The sequence below is a fragment of the Giraffa tippelskirchi genome, chromosome 3, assembly GCF_054371585.1.
Source record: "Giraffa tippelskirchi isolate mGirTip1 chromosome 3, T2T-mGirTip1v1.2.pri, whole genome shotgun sequence".
NCBI lineage: Eukaryota > Metazoa > Chordata > Mammalia > Artiodactyla > Giraffidae > Giraffa > Giraffa tippelskirchi.
The window spans coordinates 15,509,321-15,534,059 of NC_137277.1; the positions used below are offsets into that span (position 1 = coordinate 15,509,321).

Below are 24,739 nucleotides of genomic sequence, written 5' to 3' on the forward strand. Positions count from 1 at the left end.
GGGTGACTATTCTGGTGGTCCAGTGGTTAAGACTTCAACCTTCCAATGTAGAGAGTGTGGGCTCCATCCCTGGTCAGGGAGCCAAGATCCCACATGCCTAATGGCCAGGGAAAAAAAAAAGCCCCACCCCAAGTCATAAAAAAACAGAAGTATTGTAGCAAATTCAATAACATTGGTCCCATCGAGCTGCTGTATAGCACAGGGAGCTCAGCTCAGGGCTCTGTGATGACCTAGAGGGATGGGATGTGCGGGAGAGGGAGGCTCACGAGGGAGAGGGTATGTGTATACTCAGAGCTGAGTCAGGTTGTTGTTCAGCAGAAATTAGCACAACACTGTAAAGCAACTGTACTCCAATTTAAAAACACTGTTCACATCAAAAAAAATATTTAGAAAAAAAGACTCATTTGAAGGTAAATCCTTGTTGTCATGCTTTTCTCTTTACATGAGCATCTGAAACACATGGCAAGTCAGAGCGACGAGGACATGAGGTCATCTTGTCCAATTCCTTCTGGGTTGCGTTGGTGTCCCGTGCTCCACCAAAATTCGTGTCTACCTGGACCCTCAGATCGTGAGCTCCTTTAGAAACAGGGTCTGTGCAGATGTAATTAGTTAAGATGAGGTTACACTGGACTAGGGTGGGCCCTAGAGCCTACAACTAGTGTGTTTAGGAGACAGTCACATGAAGACAGACACGCAGGCATATGGAAGGAGGCCACAGGATGGCGGAGGTGGGGATTAGGGTGCAGCAGCAGCCACGGGGCCCCAAGGATCGCCAGCAACCACCAGAAGCTAGAGGAAGCCAGGAAGCAGGCTTTCCTGGAGACTCTGGGGGGCTCCCGGCATGGCTGACACTTTGATTTTGGACTTCTCGCCTCCAGAACCTTGGGAGGGTAAATTTCTGTTGTTTTGACTCGCGGTTTGTGGGGATCTGCTGTGGCAGCCCTAGGAAACTAATACACCATTTTCTTCTTTTAAAAAATTTTCAACAATTTATTCATTCATTCATTCATTTATTTTTGACTGCACTGGGTCTTTGTTGCTGCACGAAGACTTTCTCCAGTTGCAGTGCCTGGGGGTTACTCTCTAGTTGCAGCAAGTGGGCTTCTCATCGCAGTGACTTTTCTTCTTGAAGAGCATAGGGTCTAGGGCCCATGGGCTCAGTAGCTGCAGTACATGGGCTGAGTCGCTCCAAGGCATTTGGGATCTTCCTGGACCAGGGACTGAACTCATGTTTCCTGCATCAGCAGGTGGATTCTTTACCACTGAGCCACCAGGGAACCCCGGTACACGGTTTTCTTTCTTTCTTTTCTTTTTGGCTGCACTGAGTCTTAGTGGCGCTCCCACCCAGAAGGTATAGCTGCTGGACAGGGAGTGGCAGAGACTCAGACATGGCAGGAAATTTCTGTGGGACCAGGTTCCGAGGGCATACCCTCTTCTCTCTTCTCCTGCTCTTTCTTCTCCTCTCTTCTCTCCACTTAGAGGTCTTAGTGGAGTGGGATCTTTGATCTTTGTTGCGGTATGCAGGATATTTAATTGAAGCATGCGAACTCAGGTGCAGCATGTGAGATCTAGTTCCCTGATCAGGGATCAAACCTGGGCCCCCTGCCTTAGGAGCATGCAGTCTTAGCTGCTGGACCACCAGGGAAATCCCTAATATGCCTTGTTTTGCAGGAGAAGAACTGCAGGATGTGTGACATCTCCAAGGTTGTGGAGTCAACTGGTAGCCAATCTCCCACTCCAACTTGCCTTTTACTTTTCTTGAAGAATTTTGTTTATTTCCAGCATCTTTTAGCCTCTCTGAACATGGGAATAATTTCTTTCTTCATTGTCAAAGTTCATGTTGAAATATTCATTTCCCGTTGAATTAGGACATGTTATGAAGGTATAATTCAGGCTTTGGAAACACTTTGGACTCAGAAGCTTTTCAGAATATTTACTGCCTATTCCTTTGGCATTCCAGTGCAGTCTAATAGGTTATTACTTTTGAGAGATGAGGCTGTCTCTTTTGAACATTGAAATCACTATTTATTTCTTTATTCTGAGCTGTGTTTTCAAGGCAAGCCAAGTCCCTCTTGGGACATTGGACTTAAAACTGTCCATGAAGCAGACTCTTTGATAAGAAATGGATTAACTTCTTTCTGGGTTTTCTTTTCAAAATATTTTTTGATGTGAAGTGAAAGTCGCTCAGCTGTGTCTGACTCTTTGCAAACCCATGGACTATACAGTCCATGGAATTCTCCAGGCCAGAATACTGGAGTGGGTAGCCTTTTCATTCTCCAGGGGATCTTCCCAACCCAGGAATCGAACCGAGGTCTCCTGCATGGCAGGCGGATTCTTTACCAACTGAGTTATCAGGGAAGCCCTGATTTTTGATGTGAACCATTTTAAAATATTCTTCATTGAATTTGTTAAACATTGCCTCTGTTTCATGTTTTGGTTTTTTGGCCCCGAGGCACATGGGATTTTAACTCCCAGAACAGGGAAGGAACCTGGGCCCCCTGCATTGAAAGTCGAAGCTTTAACCACTGGATAGCCAGAGAAGTCCCACTTCCTGGGTTTTCAACTGAGATCAAATCATATGGAGAATGCATGCTTTTTTTAATTGTTTCATAGTTAACCCTTTTTTGGATTATGTCTCTGAGAAACTGATAAAAGCTATGTACTCTCTGTGCCAGAGTACTATATACTCTTGCAACTCTTTCCACCCACTCTTGGGGGCTCACAGACAACATGCCCTACCCCCATTCCCCTGAGGACCCCAGCTATGGAGACTGTCCTGTTGGGCAGCCACCTCCCTCCAGTTCACCTTCTCAGCTTGAGGCTCATGGTGGTAAGTGAGCAAGGGTCAAATCTGACCTATGGCAGAGGTTTTCTCTCTAACATGCTAACGACACTGGTGTGTGTGTGTGTGTTACTTGCTCAGTTGTGTCTGACTCCTTGCAACCCCATGGACTGTAGACCACCAGGCTCCTCTGTCCATGGAATTCACCAGGCAAGAATACCGGAGTGAGTTGTCATCCCCTTCTCCAGGGCATCTTCCCAACCCAGGGATCAAACCCACGTCTTCTGCACTTCAGGCAAGTTCTTTACCATTTGAGCCACTGATGACACTGGTGGAGACTCTTAAAAACAACTATGCTCAGAAACTGAGTTCTAGCTAAGCAACTTTTGAGGACCTTCTCCTTAAGACTCTCAAAGATTGGGTCAGGGCAATGGGATGCCCTGTGACAACTAAAAATGTGTCCAGAGACTGCCCAGGGACCTCGGGAAATAAAATCACCCTGGTAGAAAACCACTGGGTGCATGAATGAATGTATGTTGACCTTGGGGTCAGTTCGCCTATCTTGAGTCTATGTTGGGGTGCGAGAGTTTGGTCAGTCGGTTCCTGCTGCTGGAGCGCTCAGTATGTGCTTATGAAATGGGTGGCTGATCTCTTGTGGGTTCTCAGAAGAGGGAAAAAATTTTCAGTCTTTTCTAAGTGGTTTCTTCTCTAATGATCTATGACAACATGAGGACACAAGAGGGAGCTCTAACGAACAACTTCGGGAGCCGAGAAAATGTCCTTGCTTTCCTGGACACAGTGACTGGGCCCGCCCTTTAAGTGACTAGCTCAGGCTTAGATGCTTGGTATCGGGTTAGGACAATGGAACCAGGATGCTGGGTTTAGAGAGATTTTAGCCATTAAATATCCTGAAAGTAAGCTCCCTGAGTGTGTGTGTGGGCTCTTCCTCAGACATGTAGACTGAGGGGAAAAATAAAGACCCAGTTACGCTCCATAAATAAATCATAAGCAGTATGAACAGGATTTCCCCAGTTTCCATAGCAACGGCCCTGCTCTGGTGGCAACAAGGGACCGAGGGGTTGACAAGGGGGCTCGGGGCGCTCCCCAAATCACCGACACATCGACTATCAGGCTTGAAGGCCGTTAGAGATCATCTAATCCAGTGGTCCCTAATCTTCTTGGCACCAGGGACCAATTTCATGGAAGACAATTCTTCCACAGACCGGGGTAGGGATTGGTTTCCGGATGATCCAAACGCATTACATTCATTGTGCACTTTCTTTCTGATCCAATGCTGCCGCTGATCGGACAGGAGGTAATGGTCCATGGCCCAGAGGTTGGGGACCCCTGGTCTAATCCTCAGTCTCTGCCCAGAGTCCAAGGCCCTGAACACTGGCAAACTGTATAGCATCTTTGTGATACAACATTGTATGTGTGTGTCCATAGCTTCCATCATATTTTGAAAAGAACCTAAACCCTCCAAATGTTGAGAACCATTAGTCTAACTGTCTTATCTTTAGAGATGAAGAATCTAAGAGGCTCCTTCAAGCTTCTGCAGCTGCAGGCTGACAGAGCCAGGACACACTCTCAGATCTCCTCCACCTTCAGGCCCACCGGAGGGGGTGGGGGGGTAGGGGAGTGGGGGGTTGCAGTGGTGGTGCAGCTGTGATGGGGCCCTGGCCTGTGTGTGGGGAGGTCTGGTCTGAGGCCACAGGGGATGGTGGGTCTGGAGGCTTTGTGGGGTGGGAGGGCGCTTTGCCAGTAGGGTTGCCAGATAATATGTATGATGCCTAGTTAAATTTGAATTTCAGATAAATGAATATTTTTATAGTGTGTTCCAAACGTTACATGGGACATGTAGTGGTTGGTGGTTTAGTCGCTAAGTCGTGTCCAACTCTTGCAACCCCATGGACTCTAGCCTGCCAGATTCCTCTGTCCATGGGATTCTCCAGGCAAGAATACTGGAGTGAGTTGCCATTTCCTTCTCCGGGGGATCTTCCCGACTCAGGAATCAAACCCTGGTCTCCTGCATTGCAGGCAGATTCTTTACCAACTGAGCTATGAGGGAAGCCCTACATGGGATATACTTATATTCAAAAATTATTTGTTGTTTATCTGGAATTCAAATGCAACCAGGCATCCTGGTTTTGGGTGGCAGCGGGGTGTGGGGGTGGGGCTGCTTTGTTACTGCTTTTGCTCAGTCTGATAACAGCCTAGCAAGCAAGCTTCAGTTGCGAAGCCAACATTGGAGTAGCCCCTGAAGGATATTAATGACTCAGTTTGCCTGACTCAGACTACCTCTGGCCTCAGTGAAGGCCACGGAGGCCCTGGCCTGCTGATAGGACCTGCGTGGTTCTCTGTGGCCTCCTAGGCTTTGATGGAAGAGTACCCGGGCATGACAGGTATTCTGTATGTGTATGGCCTCTCAGAAGATGACATCTCACGGGTCTGTGAAGAGTGAAGATCAGATTTATTTAATACAACACCCCGCAGGGCCCCTGCACTGCGTAGCTGAGGAGGACAAAGGAGGTGGCTTCGGTGGGGCATGCTCACTGGGTCAATCCCACCATGGAAGGGCCACAGCCCCTCGTCCACACTCAGGACACCATCAGAAACACCTGAGGACCTTGGGAGACCATTCCTTTTAGCAAGGAATAAATAACAAAAAATTAGTAAGAAAAATATGCATTTCATTTTTCTATTAAAAAAAGAAATTGCTGGAGGCAGCCATCTTCCTGTCCTTTGGCCTTCAGCGTGGCAGAGGAAAAGAAAGAAAGGGGATAGAAAACCAGCCAAAGAACATCTGTGCTTTGTCCAACTTCATTTTCTATTTGGTGCATTGCCCAGAAATGAACCTCGTCTTCAAGTTGGCATCTCAAAAGAGTCGCTCCCAAGCAGCTTTGTTCTCCCAGTTGTGGCAGGCGAGGTCATGGAGAGGACAGGGCACAGCTGTCCAGTCTGTGCTGTGCACTTCCAAGGAACAAGGACTGCCAAGAACCACAGACCCTCAAAGGACCAAAGGCAAAGAGAAAAACTAGCACCTAAGCTAGGCCATTCCCTAGGGGGAACTGACAACAAAACAGAAACCGGCTTCTGTGTATGAGGGTACTTGGACAAGTTCTCGATTTCTACACAAGACAAAATATTCAAGTTTCAAAATATCCCAAAGGCCAGTTTACCCTGAACCTCTGGCTGCCACTCTCCACTCCTGAGGATGCTCCAACTTGGTGGGAGGCGGGTCGTGTGGGAAACTAACCAGCCCATCTGTTACCTCTTTATACCCAACATAAAAGTAGTTAAGATGGATTTAATAACTGGTGTCTTGGCCTGACGAATTGCTACATTCAGTGGGAGCAGGGCAGGTCCATAAATAAGTGCACAAAACTCTTGCAATACAGGAATCATCTGTTCTTCTCGGAATGTGGGTGTCCTCCCAGGGAGGCGCGTGTGCTCACGAAGTCCTAAGATCCGTCAAGGGAGCCTTCCGTTCTCTGCAGTGACAAGAGACAGGACATGCTATGGTCACACCCTTCAAGATTGAAGACTGGCCTGGTGGAAAGATACGCAAAACTGCACCCAGCGCTTCTCCAAGGCACTGCACAGCAGAACCGTCATCCGTGGGTACCCCCTACCCTGTAGGGGCAGCTCCTGCCGAGATTCATTCTTCCTTCGCTCCATGTCTGTTCTGTGGGGTCTGCAGCCTCTGTTCCCCACATATACACCACACAGCAGACTCTCAACCAGTTGCATCAAGCACCCACACAGGAAGACTAGGAAACACCTGGCGTCTTACCCCAACTTTACCTCTAAGTTAACCTTCTCTGGGTCCGGTGTTTGTTTGTTTTTTTGCCTGTTTGTTTGTTTTTGGTCATGCCTCTTGGCTTGTAGGATCTTACTTCCCTGACCAGGGATTGAACCTGTGTCCCCCTGCAGTGAAAGCCCTGAGACTTAACCACTGGACTGCCAGAGAAGCCCAGAGGTCTGTTTTTAAATTAAAAAAAAAAAAAGAAAGACCAAACTCAAATGATTAAACTTTTAAAAGACTTTTTAAATTATATGATTCTGCCTTAAAAAAGAACGAAATTCTGATTCATTTCAACATGGATAAACCCTGAAAACAATATGCTAAGTGAAATAAGATAGACACGAAAGGAACAAATATTGTGATTCCACTTAAATGTGGGTATCCAGAAGAGCCAAGTTCCTAGAGACATGAAATAGGATGCTGGCTGCCACTCTGGGAGGCAAGGGGAACAGGAAATTAGGTCTCAACGGGTGCAGACTTTCGGTTTGGGATGATGAAAAGTTCTGTGGATTTGGCAATGGTCACACAACAATGAGATTGTACTTAATGCCACTGAATTAACTGTACACCGAAAGATGGTAAACTTCATGTTGTGTGTATTTTGCCACAATAAAAGTGAAAAAAAATCTTTTTTAAGCTCCACGTGCCATGTTCTCTAACTGTTGCACGTGGTATTTGTGTTACCTACACACCCCTCCATGAATGGACCTCCGTCTGACCCAGGCACTGTTTTCCCTGCTGAGGATGCAAGAAACTGCCCCTGAGAATTTTATATCCTACTAATTACTGAAAAACAACACTACCATGAAGTAGAAACTGGAAGAGGTCCTAACTACCTGCAGAAGGAGTTGAAAGGCTATGAGAGGGGTGGATTTTGATGAATGGATGCAGCAAAGGGGCAAGAGTGGAGCATGCTGGAAAATTCCTGAGTAGAAGGGACCGGGCAACAGTGAGTCTGGAAGAGCAGGCAGCACCTGAGTGCATGACACTGGGCCCTCTGTGAGCACAGGGTGCCCTGCAGCAGGTGGAATCCAGGGAGGCAGGATAAGTTGCGGGGATTGGCCTGGGTCTTGGGAACACCATGATGGGGCTCTGTCTGTCTCCCTGAGGGTTGGCTGAGATGGAGTCCCTGTTTTATTCTGGTCCTGCCAGGTCTGAGGAACCTCTCGGAAGGATGCAGGTCTGTGGGGCTCCAGCTGGAAGGCCAAGGCTGTGTCTCCTCCTTTGCCAAGAGAGACCCACGCAAGCAGGCCAAGAGAGCTGTTTTGGCCCCTGGGGGCTGGAGGTCTGCCAGCCCTGGCAGCTACCCTTCCTCCATTTCCTCCTCTTGGCCCGGAGGAGTGACCCTGGTATCCAGCCTTTCTGCAGGCCCCAGACCAAGTCCTCCACCACACACCTCCGCTGCCCTCTCCAGGGGAAGTGAGCTCAGGGAGCTGCTGCAGGAACAGCTCCAGAGATGGGAAGGGCAGGGCCACAGTCGTCTGGGCCTTGGGGGTTTTGAACTAAAGGCTAACACACTCCCATCCAAGGCTGTGCTTGCCTGCTTTTAAATCAGAGCCCAGCTGTCAGGCATCTGAGAACAGCCAAGAAATCAGCCCACTTTTGGCCAGAACACGGTGTGGACACTCTCAAGGGTCATTTTGCTTCTAACACTCCTGGGATTTCTACTTCCTGCTTCTTGAATGTGCCCCTTCTGTGCACTTCCAATGAACCAGATCTGTGCTGGGTGCCTGCTTAATCCTTGCAACAACCAAGTGAGAGGGTTCTATTTCCTCCAGTTTATAGATGAGACAACTAAGGCCCCTAGAGGTTAGGAAATCTGCCCAAAGTGACATATCTAATAAGGAGCTATCAGGGAAGGGTCAAGTTTTAATGTGGGGCTCTGCTTCCTAAGTCAAAGGTTGGCTTGAGTTGAATCCTGGGTCTTGCGTAAGCAACTGCTACATTCTCCTCATGTGACGGGGGCCTTTCAGGGCCAAGCAAAGTAAATTCCCCATCCATACCCTATGCTGCCAGAGTGTCTGATGAAAATAACTTTAAAATAGATAACTAGCTTTTCTATCGGAGAAGGCAATGGCAACCCACTCCAGTACTCTTTGCCTGGGAAATCACATGGATGGAGGAGCCTGGTAGGTTGGGGTCCATGCTGTCGCTAGGAGTCAGACACGACTGAGCGACTTCCCTTTCACTTTTCACTTTCATGCACTGGAGAAGGAAATGGCAACCCACTCCAGTATTCTTGCCTGGAGAATCCCAGGGACGGGGGAGCCTGGTGCGCTGCTGTCTATGGGTTCGCACAGAGTCGGACTCGACTGAAGCGACTCAGCAGCAGCAGCGGCGGCAGCTTTTCTATGATAGTTTTCAATCTGCAAGTTCTTTGCACAAGTGGTTCTCATTTAAGAAGCATTTCTCATTCTTAAGAAGCTCCTTGCTGTTGTTGTTGTTTCAGGCACTAAGCCGTGTCTGATTCTTTTGCGACTCCATGGACTGTATAGCCTGCTAGGCTCCTCTGTCCATGGGATTTCCCCAGCAAGAATACTGGAGTGGGTTGCCATTTCTTTCTCCAGGGGATCTACCTAGCCTGGGGATAGAACTCCTGTCTCCTGCATTGGCAGGCAGATTCTTTACCATGGAGCCACGGGGGAAGCCCTAAGAAGCTCCTTAATAGATAGATGTTACTGTTTTTGCTATTGTCATCACTGTCTCCATTTTATAGATGGGGAAGCTTAGGCTTGACTGGGGAGCTGGAACTCAGGCCCCAGTCTCTTGATCCCAAATCCTGGGCCATTCCCATCGCATTCCAGCTGTCTGCTGGCTCCTGGGAAGGAAGGAGGTGAGTTGTAACTAGGAATTGCCTTTTATTTTTTTTTAGCAAGAAGGCAAGTTATTTCTAAGATCCTGAGAGCCACGCAGGTTCAGATTCATCCCTTTAAGTACAGGCTGTTCTCTTTCATGTTATCTGTCTGCCTGGGCCACAAACACGATTTATAAACAAGGCAAAAATGGCAGAGGAAAAATGAAGTCAGAATGTGCCATTGAAGCAAGTCAAACAATACTAAATTAGTATTTGGCTAAGCGGCTATCTCATTGTTAAGATATTTCCTCCAATATGTTTTCAGAAGCAATGGCTATTAAACAACTGGGAATGATCGCCAGGTTTGATTTCAGGAAGGAAATCCCCTCCCATTTCCCTTCTGGGCATTTCAATTAATTTTCTCCTGACCCTTGCCAGCTGATTATTAGGGAAACTATACCTGCGTCGTTTATAAACAAGATGCTTTCGCGTCAAGATTCCAAATGTCTTTCCCAACGACTGGGAATCCCTGTGCTCCCGCCAGAAGACTTAATTATTTTGGGAGGGCAGGACCAGCCATGGGTGAGCTCTCAGGAACAGACTCCTGGGCCAACTTCTGGGCAAAGGGAAAGTTCTGTCTGTCCTAGAGCTCGGAGCCTCTGTCCAGAGAGATCGTTTGGATTGAAGACAAAGTAAATAAGTTGGCCTCGAGGTCCAGTAGACCTGCCTTGGGTGGACACACCATGATTACTGCATCAGGAGAATATCTCTTTATTTGGGTCCCACAAGGTCCATGGAGCAAAGTTCTCCCTTTCCACGTTCTCGGAGCTATGATGGCCGAGACAGTGACATCACTCTTGGAGGGAGTCTTGTGGTGTGGACTGGCTGGGGAGCTTGGAGACCTAGGTTTTCTAGCCCTGGCTCTGCAGTTAACAAGCTGGGTCACCCTGGGCAAGCTATTCTGCTCTAAATTGTCCTCACCCCACATCCCCAATGTCCTTCAAATGCAATCGTCTCTGATTTCAGAAGTCTGAGTGGGCTTAGGCTAGAAAAAGACATTCATTTCATTCCTCTTTTCCTTAAATTGATAGCCTTCCTCCATCACAAGAATGTCAGCAGCTTCCTGTCTATCAAAGGCATAAAGAGTTCTCTGTTTTACAAGAATTCAGACTCGGGCAAAACAAAGGAAGCCGGGGGGCCCATTGGAAGGGGCTACCAGCAATCTTGCTGAAAGTTCTTCCCACACTTTAAAGAAGCAATTTGAGAGGCAAACACCTTATTCCTCAAGATGCTAGCTGCCCAGTTAACTTCGATGCTGCTGGGCAGCTCATAAAGAGGTGGAGAGTAGGAAGATAGGGGGAGATGGGTCTTTGCAAAACTTGAACTTGGACCGCTGCACCATTTTTTTTTTTTTTTTTTTACTACACTGTGCAGAATCTTAAATTTCCAACCAAGGATTGAACCCATGCCCCCAGCATTGGGAGTGTGGCGTCCTAACCACGGGACCGCTAGCGAAGTCCCCTTCTGCACTTCTTTTAAGCATTCCTATCTGCCAAGTGGCAGCTTCCTAAATCCTCTACTGGCTCCAGAATGAAATCTCGTGATGAGGTACTTGAGTCTTTCCTAAGCAAGCGCTGCCTTACCTTTCCCCCCATCACTCCTCACGGGCACCCTTGTTGGCTTCCATTCTGAGATGCCAGAGCTTTGGTCATCTCTCCAGCCCTCAGACCTTGGCCCCTGAAGATCTTTCTACCTGGACGCTGCTGTAATGGGCTCGTTCCTCATGGCCTATCCATGTGACCCTTTCCCTGGGGAAGAGGCTGCTAACCAGGCAGCACGAAGCACCTCTCCTGTTTCTGTGGTCTCTGGAGCAGCAAATTCCTTTGCTTTCTCACCTGAGATAATCCCCCTGATTTCCTCACTGGGTCAAAGACCTTCCATGTCCCCCACAGCAGAGGGCCTGGTATGTGAGGGTAACTACACCCCCGAATCTGCACTGCCCACCCCCACCCCACCCCCAAAAGGACCTGGACTCGGAGGGAATATGGACGCTGCTCATCTAGAGCTGAGTGCCCTAGATTTCCAATCCTGCGGGCAATTTCCGGGCTTTCCTGTCGTAAGCAGGCTGCGAAGGAATGATGGAAATGGTGGGAGAGAATTTCAAAACCACAACAGGCCTAGAAAACCTGATAGCCTGAGCGCCAGGCTGGTCAGTGGAACCCAGGGTCCTTGTGTAAAACAGACAAGGCTAGTCCAGGGGTGTCTTTGCTGGGGCTGCAGAAAACTGAGTCTGGAAATATTTCACTGTTGAATGGACTATTAAAAAAAAAATAATGCATATGAAATCTGTACTTACAGAATATCTGTTTTCCACGAAATCTGCAAAACAAAGGATAAGGCAAAGGTGAGCCGTATGAAGAGCTCGAAGAGCAGTTAAGCTCCCCGACTCCAACATCTCAGAGGCTGAGCAGGTAAAGGAAAGAGGCAGCGGGGAGGGTCGGGATGGCCGTGCAGGAGACCCCAGGCCCTCACACTTCCTGGGTGCCCAGGCTTATGGCTCCTTTGCCCACAGGTAGCTTCCCCAGGACCCTGTGGCTCCACGTGACAAGCATATCAAGTCCCTGGCAGCCCATTTGACATTTTAAACAGTTGTTTTTTTAAAAACTTAATAGCACATGCTATTTTAGAGGGGGAAAAAAGAAACCTGAAAATTATAGAAAAGTAGAAAGCAGGTAAAAATTCTCTCTGGTTCCACGGTTGACTGAAATGTCTTCCAGTCATTTTTCACTAAGAGTAGAGTTTTTTGTGTTTTGGGAGGAGGGTGGGGGGTGGGGAGGAGTTATAATTATCTAGTCTGTGCCATTTTAGAGCCTCTCTTTTACACATGGTGTGATTTTAGAAACATAATTGTTAGCAGCTATTTAGTCATCATTCCACGAGTATGCAGTGGTTTACTAAACCAGTTCCTTACTTTTAAAAATTTAGGTTCTTTCCAAGTTTTTGCTATTTTATATGATGCCGTCAGTATCCTCTTTGGGAATAAAGCTATTTCCATGGTTCATACTCGTTTGTCTATTCTCAGGAGTGGGATCCATGGAGCAGAAAGTATAAACAAGGCCAACGCCCTTGGCATATAGAGTTCAAGTGCTGTCTGAAGGGCAGGGCGCCACATCCCCTTTCCCTGGAAGGGAGTATCGTCCCAACTATGTGGAGATCACACGGTCTTCTTGCTGGGGGGCATGCCAAGACATGTCCAGAAGATGAGAAGGAGGGTGAGAAAGGCCCAAGGGAACAGGAAATCTTGCACCAAAGGTGAGTGACCATCTGTGTTACTTAGAGATGGTTTTTGCTACAAGAGGCGAGAGAGGGCTGTGATTAGCCCTTGAGCAGGACCAGACTCCATGAACAGCAGAGTTTCTGAATGGGGGGGTGGCCTACCTGTTGTGGCTGGTACCCCAAATAGCCCACTATGGCCCTGGCTCTGAAGACATGGGATCCTGGGGAAGACCCGAGAGGAAATGAGAGTTTTGGGGGTGGTTGCTATTCTTGAAGGTGGTGGAGGGCCATACCCTCCTCCTCACCCCTAAATCCTTGCTCTTACTTGAGAGGCAATTCTAGGGACCTTGGTTTCTACCCAGTCCCCTCCGCCGCCCCCCAAGTTCAAGCCTCTTCTGAATCTTGGCTGTCCCGGGGCCCAACTGTCACAACGGGAGTCACAACCTTCTGTTTCTTTCTTGAATTTAAAAATATCCTGTTTCCACCAGTCCACTTCCCCCTCCAACCCTGTCTTATCACAGCTCCATTGTGCGTCTCTTCTAGAGGGAACAGGGCCAGGAGTTCCTAAGGGGCCCCCTTCTGTCCTGGCTAGGCCAGAGGCAGGCGTCAAGGGCCAAATGGATGAATCAGCCCGACCAACAGGTCAAGCCATTGTGTAAACTTCCACACATTGAGTGAGGCCGTGGGCAGCACCCCACCCCCAGCCCAAATCTGACCCGGAGGACCCAAAGGACCCCATGCTTCCCGCTCCTTCAGAGCCCCAAGGCTTCTGGAATCAGCCCCACGAGCGCGAGAGCCTCAAGCTGCATTTCCTGATGCAATACAGACTCGGAATACCAACATTCGAATGTAATATATTTGATAATGTATTATAATAACACTGATTATACTGATAATATTGATGGAGCACCAAGCTACACACACTTGTTTTGGGTACTAGACTCTGGTGGGTAGTATCCTTTTTTTTTTAAATGGAGTAAGTTTTATCTCCTTGAGGTAGGAGAGGCCACCCTGGGGGCGGGCTAGCAGTGCCTAGTTCGAGCTGGGCCTCTCAAGATGGGGGGTGGGGAGGCTACAGGCCCTCAAGTGCTCTTTCCTCCCTCCCAGAGAGGACATGGCACAGGCCCTCCTCTGATCATGACTCTCTGTGATCAGCCCCTCCCTGGTCTACTGGAGTTCTGCTCCCTTGAGAAGAAGCCTCAAGTCTGAATTCCAGGCAAAGAGAAAGGAGAAGAGGGAGGCTGAGTGAAGGAGGTGGGCCCTGCCAGACACAGAAGACAGAGGTTAGTGTCTGGAGCAGGACTTGGCATCTCTCCCTAGAACCACAAGTTGTCAAGTGGGAGGTGCCCAGGACACTTCCAAGGGGGACACACGGTTTCTAGGGAGGAAAACCAGCTCCTGTCTTGGGGAAATCACAGGAAATTAATTCCTTTAAACCAGAATTTCTTAATGCTGGCACTACTGATATCCTGGGCTGGATAATTCTTTGTCATGGGGCCTGTCCTGTGTGTTATCAGATGTTTACCAGTATCCCTGGCCTCCGCCCATTAGATGCAAGAGCAACCCCTTGTCCTCCTCCTTGCCAAATTATGACAACTAAAAATGTCTCCAGACACTGCCTAAGGTCTACTGCATTAAAAACCACTGCTCTAAACTGTGCAAATCTTATCCTAGACCTGAGTTCTCTCATAGGAAAGAACTGACTGCATTGTTAATTAATTATGAGAAACCACTTTATGCTCTGGTCTTTAAAACTGGGGTAAATACATGTTATGCTTCGGATGAACTGCAAACCATTTTATAAAGTACTTTCAGGATAAGCTGGAGCCCTGTGAAACCATCAAGTGCTGAATCAGAGTGAAGGGACAAACTTCCTGGGCTAGCCAGGAATTCCAGTTCACACAAGACTCAACCAGGCTGAGTGGAGCTGATGACTAAGCCATGGCAACCCACTCCAATATTCTTGTCTGGAGAATCCCACGGACAGGGGAGCCTGGTGGGCTATGGTCCATGGGGTCACAAAGAGTCGGACATAACTGAAGGGACTTAGCATGCATTGCTAACAAATCCTAATCTCGGGCAAAATAAGTAAAAAGGAAATAAGAACTTGAAAAACCTGAAGTGCTAAGCTTGCAGATCTAAATTATGAGGCAATTATCAGCATTTTCTCCACTCCCGAGAAAGCTGAAATTTACTGAGAGGCAAGATCTCCTTCTCCACCCATTTCCAGCTGTGTCCTCGGGGCTTGTTCTCTTTTTCTCTTGAGGCTGACTTCAACTTGGTCTCTTTCTGGTAAAGTTTTCTTAGTTCTGAGAACCCCTCTCCTTTCCTCCCTAACAGGCAGGGAACATGTAGCAAAGAATGGTCTAATGGCTGGAAAGTGAAGCAGCTCAAAGGTGGAGAGATTTCCTTGCCTGGGACTAAGAATTAATTGCTGGGACAGGAAGATGTTAGCTCAGCTGTATGTCAGCAAGTTGGCCAAAAAGTTCGTTCGGGTTCGTCTAGAACCCAAACGACGTTTTTGGCCAACCCAATAGAGGAGCACAGGGAACTCTGCTCAATATTATGTAACAACCGAAGTGGGAAACGAATTTGAACAAGGATACATGAATATGTGTAAAAAAATAAAAACCAAAGTAACTCCAATCGGAAAATAGGCTTTAATATTAATTTTTTCTAGTTATGCTACTATAATTAGTACTTTGTTGTTCAGTTCGCCAAGGGGTTGGTGTCTGACTCTTTGCAACCCCACAGACTGCAGCATGCCAGGCTTCCCTGTCCTTCACTATCTCCTAAAAATGAATATTTCAGGTGTTGGAATAGTTAAGAGTAAGAAGAAACACAACGCCATTTGTGCTTGAGTCACTGTTAACAACATATTAATAATTAATTTGACTTTTTCAATAAATTTTCAACTATCAGAAAAACAACAGAACAGCAGATGTGCAAGACTGTGGTCAAGACTCAGTGGGAGGTAATGAGTTGGAAGAGTTGCCTCCTTCCTCCTCATTTTATAGAACTCACCTGCCCACCACAGCCCTTATCCACTCAAGGGCCATGTGCATTTCTGAGCCACACTGAGGTGTTCACCTTGCAGCAACTCCACTGAGGCCAAGGGCATTTTATTGAGAATTAATGAGGAAACTGGGCTTCCCTGGTGGCTCAGTGGTAAAGAATCCGCCTGCCAACGCAGGAGACTCAGGTTCGATCCCCGGGTTGGGAAGATCCCCTGGAAAAGGAAATGGCAACCCACTCCAGTATTCTTGCCTAGGAAATCCCATTGTCAGAAGAGCCTGGTGGGCTACAGTCCATGGGACTGCAAAAGAGTTGAACAGGACTTAGCGACTCAACAACAACAAGGAAACTAATTGGTGATAAGAATCAGGCATGGGGCAAAGTCTTATAACCTGACGAAGGCGGAGCTAAGATCAAACCCCAGGGCTCCTATTGAACGTGTTTTCCATTAGGCCGCAGTACAGAGAAGCATCCAGGCTGGCCTCGGACCAACACAAAAGCAGCAGAAACACAGTAAAAGGGCTCCTGAGACCCAGGACTTAATTTAGATTTGAAGGGCAAACTTGGAGTCAAGGATGGGTAAAGGATTAGGGTGGACTCCAAGGGACCCAAGGGTGACTCTTAGAAGTGACTGAGTCCCCACCCCTCATCAACAAGTTCCAGGGCATGGGTCGAGAGTGACCGAGGCATAGAAAAATGACCATCACTTCTGAACACAGGACACTGAGACTCTGAATGTTATGACTGTAAGGCCATTTAAAATCATTCATTCAACCCCCTGATTTGACAGATTAAAACAACTGAAGATAGTCAAATTCATAGAGACAGAAAGTAGAATGGTCATTGCCAGGGGTTGGGGGGCGGGGTCTGGGAAGTTATCGTTTAGTGGGTAAGGGTTAGGAAAGATGAAAAAGTCCTGGAGATGGATCGTGATGATGGTTGTATAACAATGTGATTGTACTTAGTGTTACTGAAATGCACACTTAAACATGGTTACAATGGCAAGGGCTATGTATTTTTACAGTTAAAAAACAAAACAAAACTGAGCTTACAGCCTAAAGCCAAGATCACAAAGACCTGATGCCTCCCGTAGCCCATCAGCTCCCCAGACACTCCTCAGCCTACAGCCTCCAACACCCTCTCCAGGGCCCTGGTCCTACCCAGAGCCCCACCCTAGAGCTGCTCCTTGGGGCCAGGCCTGCCTGATGCCCTTTGGCTTATCTAGACAAGCAGTTTTCCTTTGTATCAGTCAGGGGAAAAAGGGAGTGTAAGTGCCAGAACTATGTCCTGTGAGCCATTTCCCAAAATAGCCAGCCCTGAAGTGATGCGTGTTGGAAGAGGATGGGAAACTGAGAAGCTAAGGTGGGGAAGAATGAGACACTAAGAAGGAAAGGTCAGATAAGACCCCGCCCTGTACTCAGCTTGCTCACAGAGACCTACTTCCACTGGGGCTTTTTATTTTTATTGTGGGTCACACCCTCCCCTTAGAGCGCAAACACACACACAGTTTCTGGGTTATCTCTACCAGCCAGTCCAGAACAATCACTCCAGCATTGCTGGGGAGTAAGAAAGACTCTACCCCTTTGAATGAGAACCGGAGCAGAACTCAGAATGCTTCTAAAAGCGTATTTCCAGCCTGACAGCAGCAGCACGCGGGAATTTGTTAGAAATGCAAGTTCTCAGCCCACTCCCAACCTACTGAATTAAGGGTGGTGCCAAACTACCTGTATTTTAACCCACCTGGAGAAGCCCTCATCAAGATTCAAGCCCATGCCCCTCATTCCACAGAGAAGGTGACAGAGGTCCGGAGAGGCTCCCTGACTCACCTGGGGTCACCCAGATCACACCAGGCTGTTATTCTTAACTTGTAAAGAGTAACAGAGTTGAATGCTCTAATCAGGCTGATGACAGTGAAAACCAATTGGTTTGGCAACACAGAGAGGAAATGTGAAGCTTGTGAAGGGCACCGCACTGCAGCCAGGCTCCCCGTACCCCATCCCTGCTCTGCCATGGACCAGAACAAGCTATGTCACCTCTGGGCCCGTCTCCCCATCTGTAGAGCAGGAATAATAACAGAGCCTCCATCAACCCTGCGATGGGTTTGAGCAGCTGATAAAGGAAAAGAAAGAAAGAAAAGGGAAGAGGAATCAACCAAGGCTCGCAGCCTCCTCCTTTGGGCAGCAAACAAGTGGGAAATACTCAAAAAGAGGAACTTCCTTGGCTTCCAAGACGCTGGCTTTTGCAGCAACAATGTGGTTTTGGCTACAAGGCCCAGGGCTCCCTCTACCCATCTGACAGGAGCTGGCTGCCAGGTTAGAGAGACCCAAGCCCCGGTTGACCCCTGATGGCCCAGAGGGCGCCATGGGAGTCCCCAGGCCTGGGAATCCGGAGCTAGCTCTTGTCTTGCGCTGGGCCAGGCACTGAACTCTAGGGCTTGAGTTTTCCTTATGCGTTTTTTAGCTAAAATGGATTGACTGCTCACCATGGTATGAATGGGCTTCCCTTGGTGGCTCGGACGGTGAAGAGTCTGTCTGCAATGTGGGAGACCCAGGTTCGATCCCTGGATTGGGAGGATCCCCGGGAGAAGGGAATAGCTATCCACTCCAGTAGTCTTGCCTGGTGAATTCCATGAACAGAGGAGCCTGGCGGGCTACAGGCCATGGGGTCGCAGAGTTGGACTGCTGTCTCATCCCCTTCTCTTATTTAATCTCTTCTCCGTTTAATAGTTGAAGAAACTGAGTCTCAGAGAGGTGAGGCATCTTGGTCAGAGTTGCACAGCTGGTGATGAGACAGCACCAAGGCAGGGGCTCAAATGTCTGCCAGCAAAACAGGGCCCGGCACCACATCAAATCCCTACTGGGTTGGGTTCTATGGTCTAGCTTATGGTCTGTTCCGGCTAGGGGGGAGCAGCTGGGTTCCAACAGCTGGGGACTGAAAACTCAGGCATCTAGAACCAGCCTGGGGACCCTGAAAGAACGCACTTGAACAGCTGCCCTAAAGCAGAGTAGAAAATCAGAATGTGTCACCCCAAAATAAGCCGCTTTGGCAAAATGGTCATTTTGAGCAGGAGGCAAATAAGAATCAACAGAGGCAAGGCTTCCAGGAGCTTCCCTCCTCTTTTTTCTTGTTAATTATCTGTCTTTTGTCAGGCTAATCTGCAGGGTCCCTAAACACTAGCCCTTTGGAATCCACACTGGGTGTGGCCTTCACCAGCAGCCTGGGACCTCCCCAGGGGGCCTCAGGTCTCAGGCCTCATGTAGCTTGGGTTCCCTGTGGTGTCCAGCTTTTACCAGCTGCCCTTCCTCAAAACCAAAGGAACTCAGTTCAGTGATCAGGAGTGTGGAATCCAGATCTGGGGTGATCCAGTTCTCAGTGAAACTAAAAGTCGCTCAGTCGTGTCCAACTCTTTGTGACCCCATGGACTATACAGTCCATGGAATTCTCCAGGCCAGAATACTGGAGTGAGTAGCCTTTCTCTTCTCCAGGGGATCTTTTTCAACCCAGGGATTGAACCCAGGTCTCCCACATTGCAGGTGGATTCTTTACCAGCTGAGCCACAAGGGAAGCCCAAGAATACTGGAGTGGGTAGCCTATCCTTTCTTCAGGGGATCTTCCCGACCCAGGAATTGAACCAGGGTCTCCTGCATTGCAGGCAGATTCTTTACCAACTGAGCTATCAGGGAACTAGCACTAACCTTGGGGAACTGTTGTTTTAAGCTCTCTAAGCCTCATATCCTCATCTGAAAAATGGGATTTATTGTGGAGAATTGAAAGAGGTAATGTCATATAGACCACTTAAGCACCAACAGTAAGCACTTAATAAATGTTGAGTTTTTGCATAACCAAAGCAACTGAAAGCAAACCATCTCAGGGACCATGAGGAAAGCAAAGGGCATTTTTATACAAGTACCTGACAGGACCAACCTTGAACCCTCTCGGAATTTCAGCTTTCTGTTACACTGGAAGAACAGAGGAAGCCTGTTTCTGAATTTGTGTTTTGCTAGCTCTGAATAATACTAAGAATGCAAAATGAGCTATTGAAGCTAAAAATCTCCCAGGAAATGGTTTTCCAAAATTATTCGGTCAGTGTCAGGTTCCCTATGGGGCTGAGTTTCTGATCTAATCATGAAAATACCACTTTTTAAAAGATTAAGGGGTGATTCCTAGTTGAGATAACAAGTAGACTTTTCAGGTAAGACAGTACTTTTCAAATACTGGCAGCATCAGAAATATGTGGGACCTTGTTGGGAGTACAGATTCTGATTCTGTGGGTCTGGATTGGGCCTGAGACCACTGTTGCTACCTGTCTTGGTGTAGCCAGGTTTTACTGAAGTTTCCTAGCCTATTTGAATAATTCCCTTTCAAAGAATCCACTTAAATAGAGGTCTATTGTACAGAGCAAGATATCTGCATAGTGACTGTTTTCCCTTGGAATGTTTATGCTTTTTGGGTTGTGACTTATTTTCAGTGTAATATATCACATAAGGAAGGTGGCCAATAATATTGTAATAACTCTGTATGGGAACAGATGGTTACTAGGTGGTGATTATTTAATAATAAAATGCCAAACCTTTATATAGTAAATCTGAACATAACATAATACTCTCCATCAGCTAGATTTCAATGAAGAAATAAAAATAAATAAAAATGGTTCTTGGTAGATTTCATTTCATGAGAATGAAATAGAATAATTACACCAAAAAATGAGACTGTTGGGAGTGATTCTAGTTTGCTGTACACCCGAAACTAACACATTATAAATCAACTATACTTGAATAAAAATTTAAAAAAATAGATAACTAATAAGAAACAGAAAGAGAAGGGGGTGAGAGAGGATGAGATGGTTGGATGGCATCACCAACTCAGTGGACGTGAGTTTGAGCAAACTCTGGGAGATAGTGAAGGACAGGGAGGCCTGGTGTGCCACAGTCCATGGGGTTGCAAAGAGTTGGACAAAATTAAGCAACTGAACAACAATAAGAGCTTATTGTATAGCACAGGGAACTCTATTCTAGACTCTGTAATAGCCTATATAGGAAAAGAATCTAAAATGATTGTATGTATGTATATATATCACTGATTCACTTTGCTGTACACCTGAAGCTAACACAACATTGTGTATCAACTCTACTCCAATAAAAAATTTTTTTAATTAAATAAACAGAAGTGGTTCTTTGTGGATTTCATTTCATGAGAATGGACTGGAATAATTACACAAAAATGAGATTGTTAGGCATGGCCGCAGTTCCTTGTCTGCCCATCCCTGGGGAAAGTTCTCTGAGAGGAAGCAGTGAAGGCAAGGAATGAGGTGGAGTCTGGGCAGAAATCACAGGAAGGGGAAGTGAATCCCTACCCCCCTCCCTCGCCCAGAGTCACAGAAAGGATATAGCTCCTGAATACCTTCCAAGCAAAGCTCTGACTTTGCCTAAGGTCTTCAGGAGCCTGGTGCACCAGGGCCTGTGTGAGGAGCAGGCGAGGCCCTTGAGAAGAGGCAGGTAGGACTGCACTGCTTCTGTCTGGGTCAGGAGTGCCCGGAACGCTGTTGGGCACCTCATGGGCACACCGTGGCTCCAGGACATGCTCCAGTCCACCTGGCCCTTAGAGAGAGGTTCTGTTTGCCTGGTATGCAGCCTGCCCTCAGTAAGTGTTCATCAACTACATAAATAGCACACAAGCCCACTTTTTCAGGGTGATGAGGAGAGACCGTCGACAACTTCGGTCCAACTCTGCACTCTCTTTGGCCGCCTTTGCACCTTCTTTCCCCAGTCCACACCCAAGATCCCGTGGATGAAATTATAGGAAGTGCCCTCCCCCCGCCCCAGGCTGGGGGTGTGGGGGACCCTCACTCACCAGGATCAGCTTTCCGGATTTCACTGTATACTGTCTCCGTGCCCTTTGTTCCCAGACCTGGAAAGGGGCCAAGCACAGGTCAGCAGCCACTTCTGGGCACTAGGTCAGCCTGGTGCTGAAGCAGGAGAATGTCGCGGTGCCCCAAGCAAGGCGGTACCCCACAGTCCACCTCACGGCCTGCCCCATGAGTGCTGTCTGCAGGGGCCCCTGGCATCCTTGTCACCACTGAGCCAGGGCCACTTCCTGGAAGATCCTGGTCTCTCATCCTGGAAGTACGAGACCAACAGGCCACTGTGGGACCCTGGACCCTGGGGGTGTGGGTAGAGGTGCCCCCCATGCAGACCTGGAGTCTCCAGCTCTGCAGTCCCCTCCCTCCTTCTCTGCCACTGTGACCCTGTGTCCAGGTGCACTGCCAGCCCTGTCCCAGGAGGCCAGGATAGGGTCTCCCAGTCACCCTTGAGAAAGTCTGGGTTAGAGCCTGGGCATCACTGTGACTCTAAGGATCAGCAGAGACGCACTCACAACACTAGACAGCTGGGCTGGTTGATTTCAAACGCCGAAAACCTTGGCCTCAACGCAGATTCTGACTGAGACGGTCCAGGGTGGGCCCTGGCATTGGTCTTTTAAGAGCTTCCTGTGCGTGCTCAGTTGCTTCAGTCATGTCTGACTTTTTGCAACTCCATGGACTGTAGCCTACTAGGCTCCTCTGTCTACTGGATTCTCCAGACAAGAATACTGGAGTGGGTTGCTGTGCCCTCCTCCAGGAAAGAGCTTCCTAGGAGGTTCTAATATGCAGACAGGATTGAGATCCTCTGGTCTGGACTCTTCCTGAACAGCAGACAAGATAACCAACTTAAGGTGTAGATTACACCCAGAGGAGACTCACGGGATTGGGAGACAAAGAACTCCCAGTACGGTCATCTGTTTAAATTGATGTACATGCACAGGTTGTATATACACACATGTGCACACACTCACAGTGTATCTACATGCATTGTACACACACTCACACCCTCAGGATGGAACCTGCCACTTCCCTCTCATTTGCACAGAGGACCAGGAGGCCTTATTGTAGAAAAATGCCTGGTGCTCTGTGGCCAGGATTCCCCCCTACATATCAGGAAACGGAACCCCAGACTGGGTAATGCTTCCTACCGCCATGGGCAGTGCCACCTGGGTGTCACCTTCCTCAGTGGCAGATGGCCAGGGCACATACATTGATTCTAACTACACTAAGATACCCTCAACTCACCAGACTTCCCTCTCTCATGCCCTGACCCTGCCCGCACTCCTCCACTGACTGCAAGGCCCTTTTGTTTTGGCCCATTCCTCCTTGTCCTCCAAGCCCCAGGACAAGCTTTGCTGCTACACTTGGGTGCACACACCCTCACACACCTACATCCTCCCTTACACACGCCCCTCGTTCCTGGGCCCTGGGCAGTTTCATGGGCTCCCACAGCACTTTGGGGACACTTGCCCATGACACTGACACTACTTGTCTCCACAACCATCTCCCCTGGTGAACCCCCAGCTCCTCTAGGGCAGTGTCTTGGGTCTTGCGCTCCTTCGGATTCCAGACCTTGCACATCTACCTGGAGGCATCTATAAGGTTTGATGGGACAGTGAAGACAACAGTCAGTCTCCCTGCAGAGGTCTCTGTCTCAGACCTTCCGGAAGGTTTTACATGATCAGCCTGATCATTGAAGTTTTAGGTCTTAGGGTGAAAATCACCAGCATTCACTACACATGAAATGGTGGTGGTTCCTAGGTCATGATCTGAATGCCAGGAGAAAGCTTGGGAGGCAGTCCAGTTCGGCTGCTGAACTTGGGGCACTCGGGGTGTCAGGACCTTGCAGAAGGCATCATAGTGACTCCCCCAGGGCACCAACAGCAGAGTGGCTGAGCTACAAGGCACCCCCCACCGGGACACCCATCTTTCTCCAAGAGGACAGCAGAGATGCCTACACCATTCTCTACTCTCTCTCTGTGACACCGGACCTGGGGGTGTAGAGGGGAGCTGCAGTGGTCCCCACGTCTGCCGCGGTGGGGGTGGGGGGGGTGTCTACCCCATCCCTGAGGGACTCTCCACTCAATGTCAGGCCTGGACACGTCATTCATTCAACACGATCCTAACACCTACTGCATGCCAGGCACTGTGGAAGAAGCAAAGGTGAATGGGGACCTGGCTCCAGCTTTCGGAACTCCAGGCTCTGGGGCAGGCAGCATGCCAACAGTGCTGTGATAAAGGCTCTAGGACACCGCACAGGTGTGTGTGCTCCTTCACAACGGCATCAGTAGAGGGAGGGAAGGGACTGGGCAGCCAACCCTGGGGGCCTGGACACTCTTGGGAACTCCACCATCCCCAGGCACATAAGGGGCTCCCAAGGGACCTCTGGTCACCTTGGGGACGCTCTGACACCCTCTGGATCCAGGAGCTGCACTTGGCTCCCTTTCATCCCATCACTCTGTGCATCAGCCCGGCCACAGGGAGGTTTCACTTCTTGGCTGAGCTGTCAGAGTTGCAGCTGCCCCAGTGGTACCCCCCCCAGCCCCGCCCTCCTGGCTCCTCTGGGCATGTGGACGGGGTTTGCGGCTCACTGAGAGCTCCCCACCTCCTCCCACTGCTCTGTGGCAGCAGCTGCCCGCTAATGGCTAAACCAGGCCAACAGGCTGTTTGTCTCTGCTGTCAAGGATGTTTCCGGAGGGGCTTTGTTTGGGCTTCTGTTTTCCTCTGTTCAACGGAGAAAGAGATGTCTTCAACGTCACGGGGTTTTCCCAGCAATTGGTCTCAGTGCAAACAGGCAGCAAACCGGGATTTAACGAGTTCCTTCCCACCCCTCCTCCACCCGCGAGTGACCACCTGGGCAGCTGCCAGCCACGGTCGGAGCTGGACTGGTCCCTTTTCCTTCCTCCATCCCGTCTGTAGAGGAGGGAGGCCTGGACAATAGGGAACTGGGTTGGCCAAGACCAGGTCAAGTCTACCAGTGGCCGTGAACCCACGGTCTTCTCCCTGCCTAGTAACGTCCCACTCCCCACCCGCAGGGAGACACCATCCTGGGCCAGACTCCCCCACTGTCCCTTAGCTGTCAAGGAGGCTGGGTCCAGAAAACAACTGGAGTCCTCTAGAGACTTCCCGTTTCCACCCCGGTCTGCCGAGGCCCCCACAGCCCACTCAGCACCTTTGTGCAAACTGGGGAAAGTCCCCCCAGGGGTTCCA

The 24,739-nt window shown here is 48.8% G+C and overlaps 1 protein-coding gene across 49 annotated transcripts in view; it reads right to left on the reverse strand.

The window, feature by feature from the left end:
- Positions 1-5,231: 5,231 nt before the first annotated feature.
- The window catches only part of PECAM1 (platelet and endothelial cell adhesion molecule 1), a 98,204-nt gene continuing 78,696 nt past the window's right edge, over positions 5,232-24,739 (reverse strand). For 14 of the 49 annotated variants that reach the window (XR_014078817.1, XR_014078809.1, XR_014078816.1 and 11 more), the window contains 3 exons: positions 21,523-21,579; positions 11,738-11,760; positions 5,232-6,273 (listed from right to left, as the gene is read on the reverse strand). Coding sequence is in view for 23 of the 49 variants with exons in the window: in XM_081576805.1 (XP_081432931.1) it covers positions 6,244-6,273; positions 11,738-11,760; positions 21,523-21,579 (110 nt within the window). In the remaining 26 variants the exon portion in view is untranslated. Of the gene's footprint in view, positions 6,299-11,737; positions 11,761-21,518; positions 21,789-24,739 lie in introns of all 49 variants that reach the window. The other 35 variants (XR_014078818.1, XR_014078810.1, XR_014078826.1 and 32 more) reach the window with 6 other exon arrangements.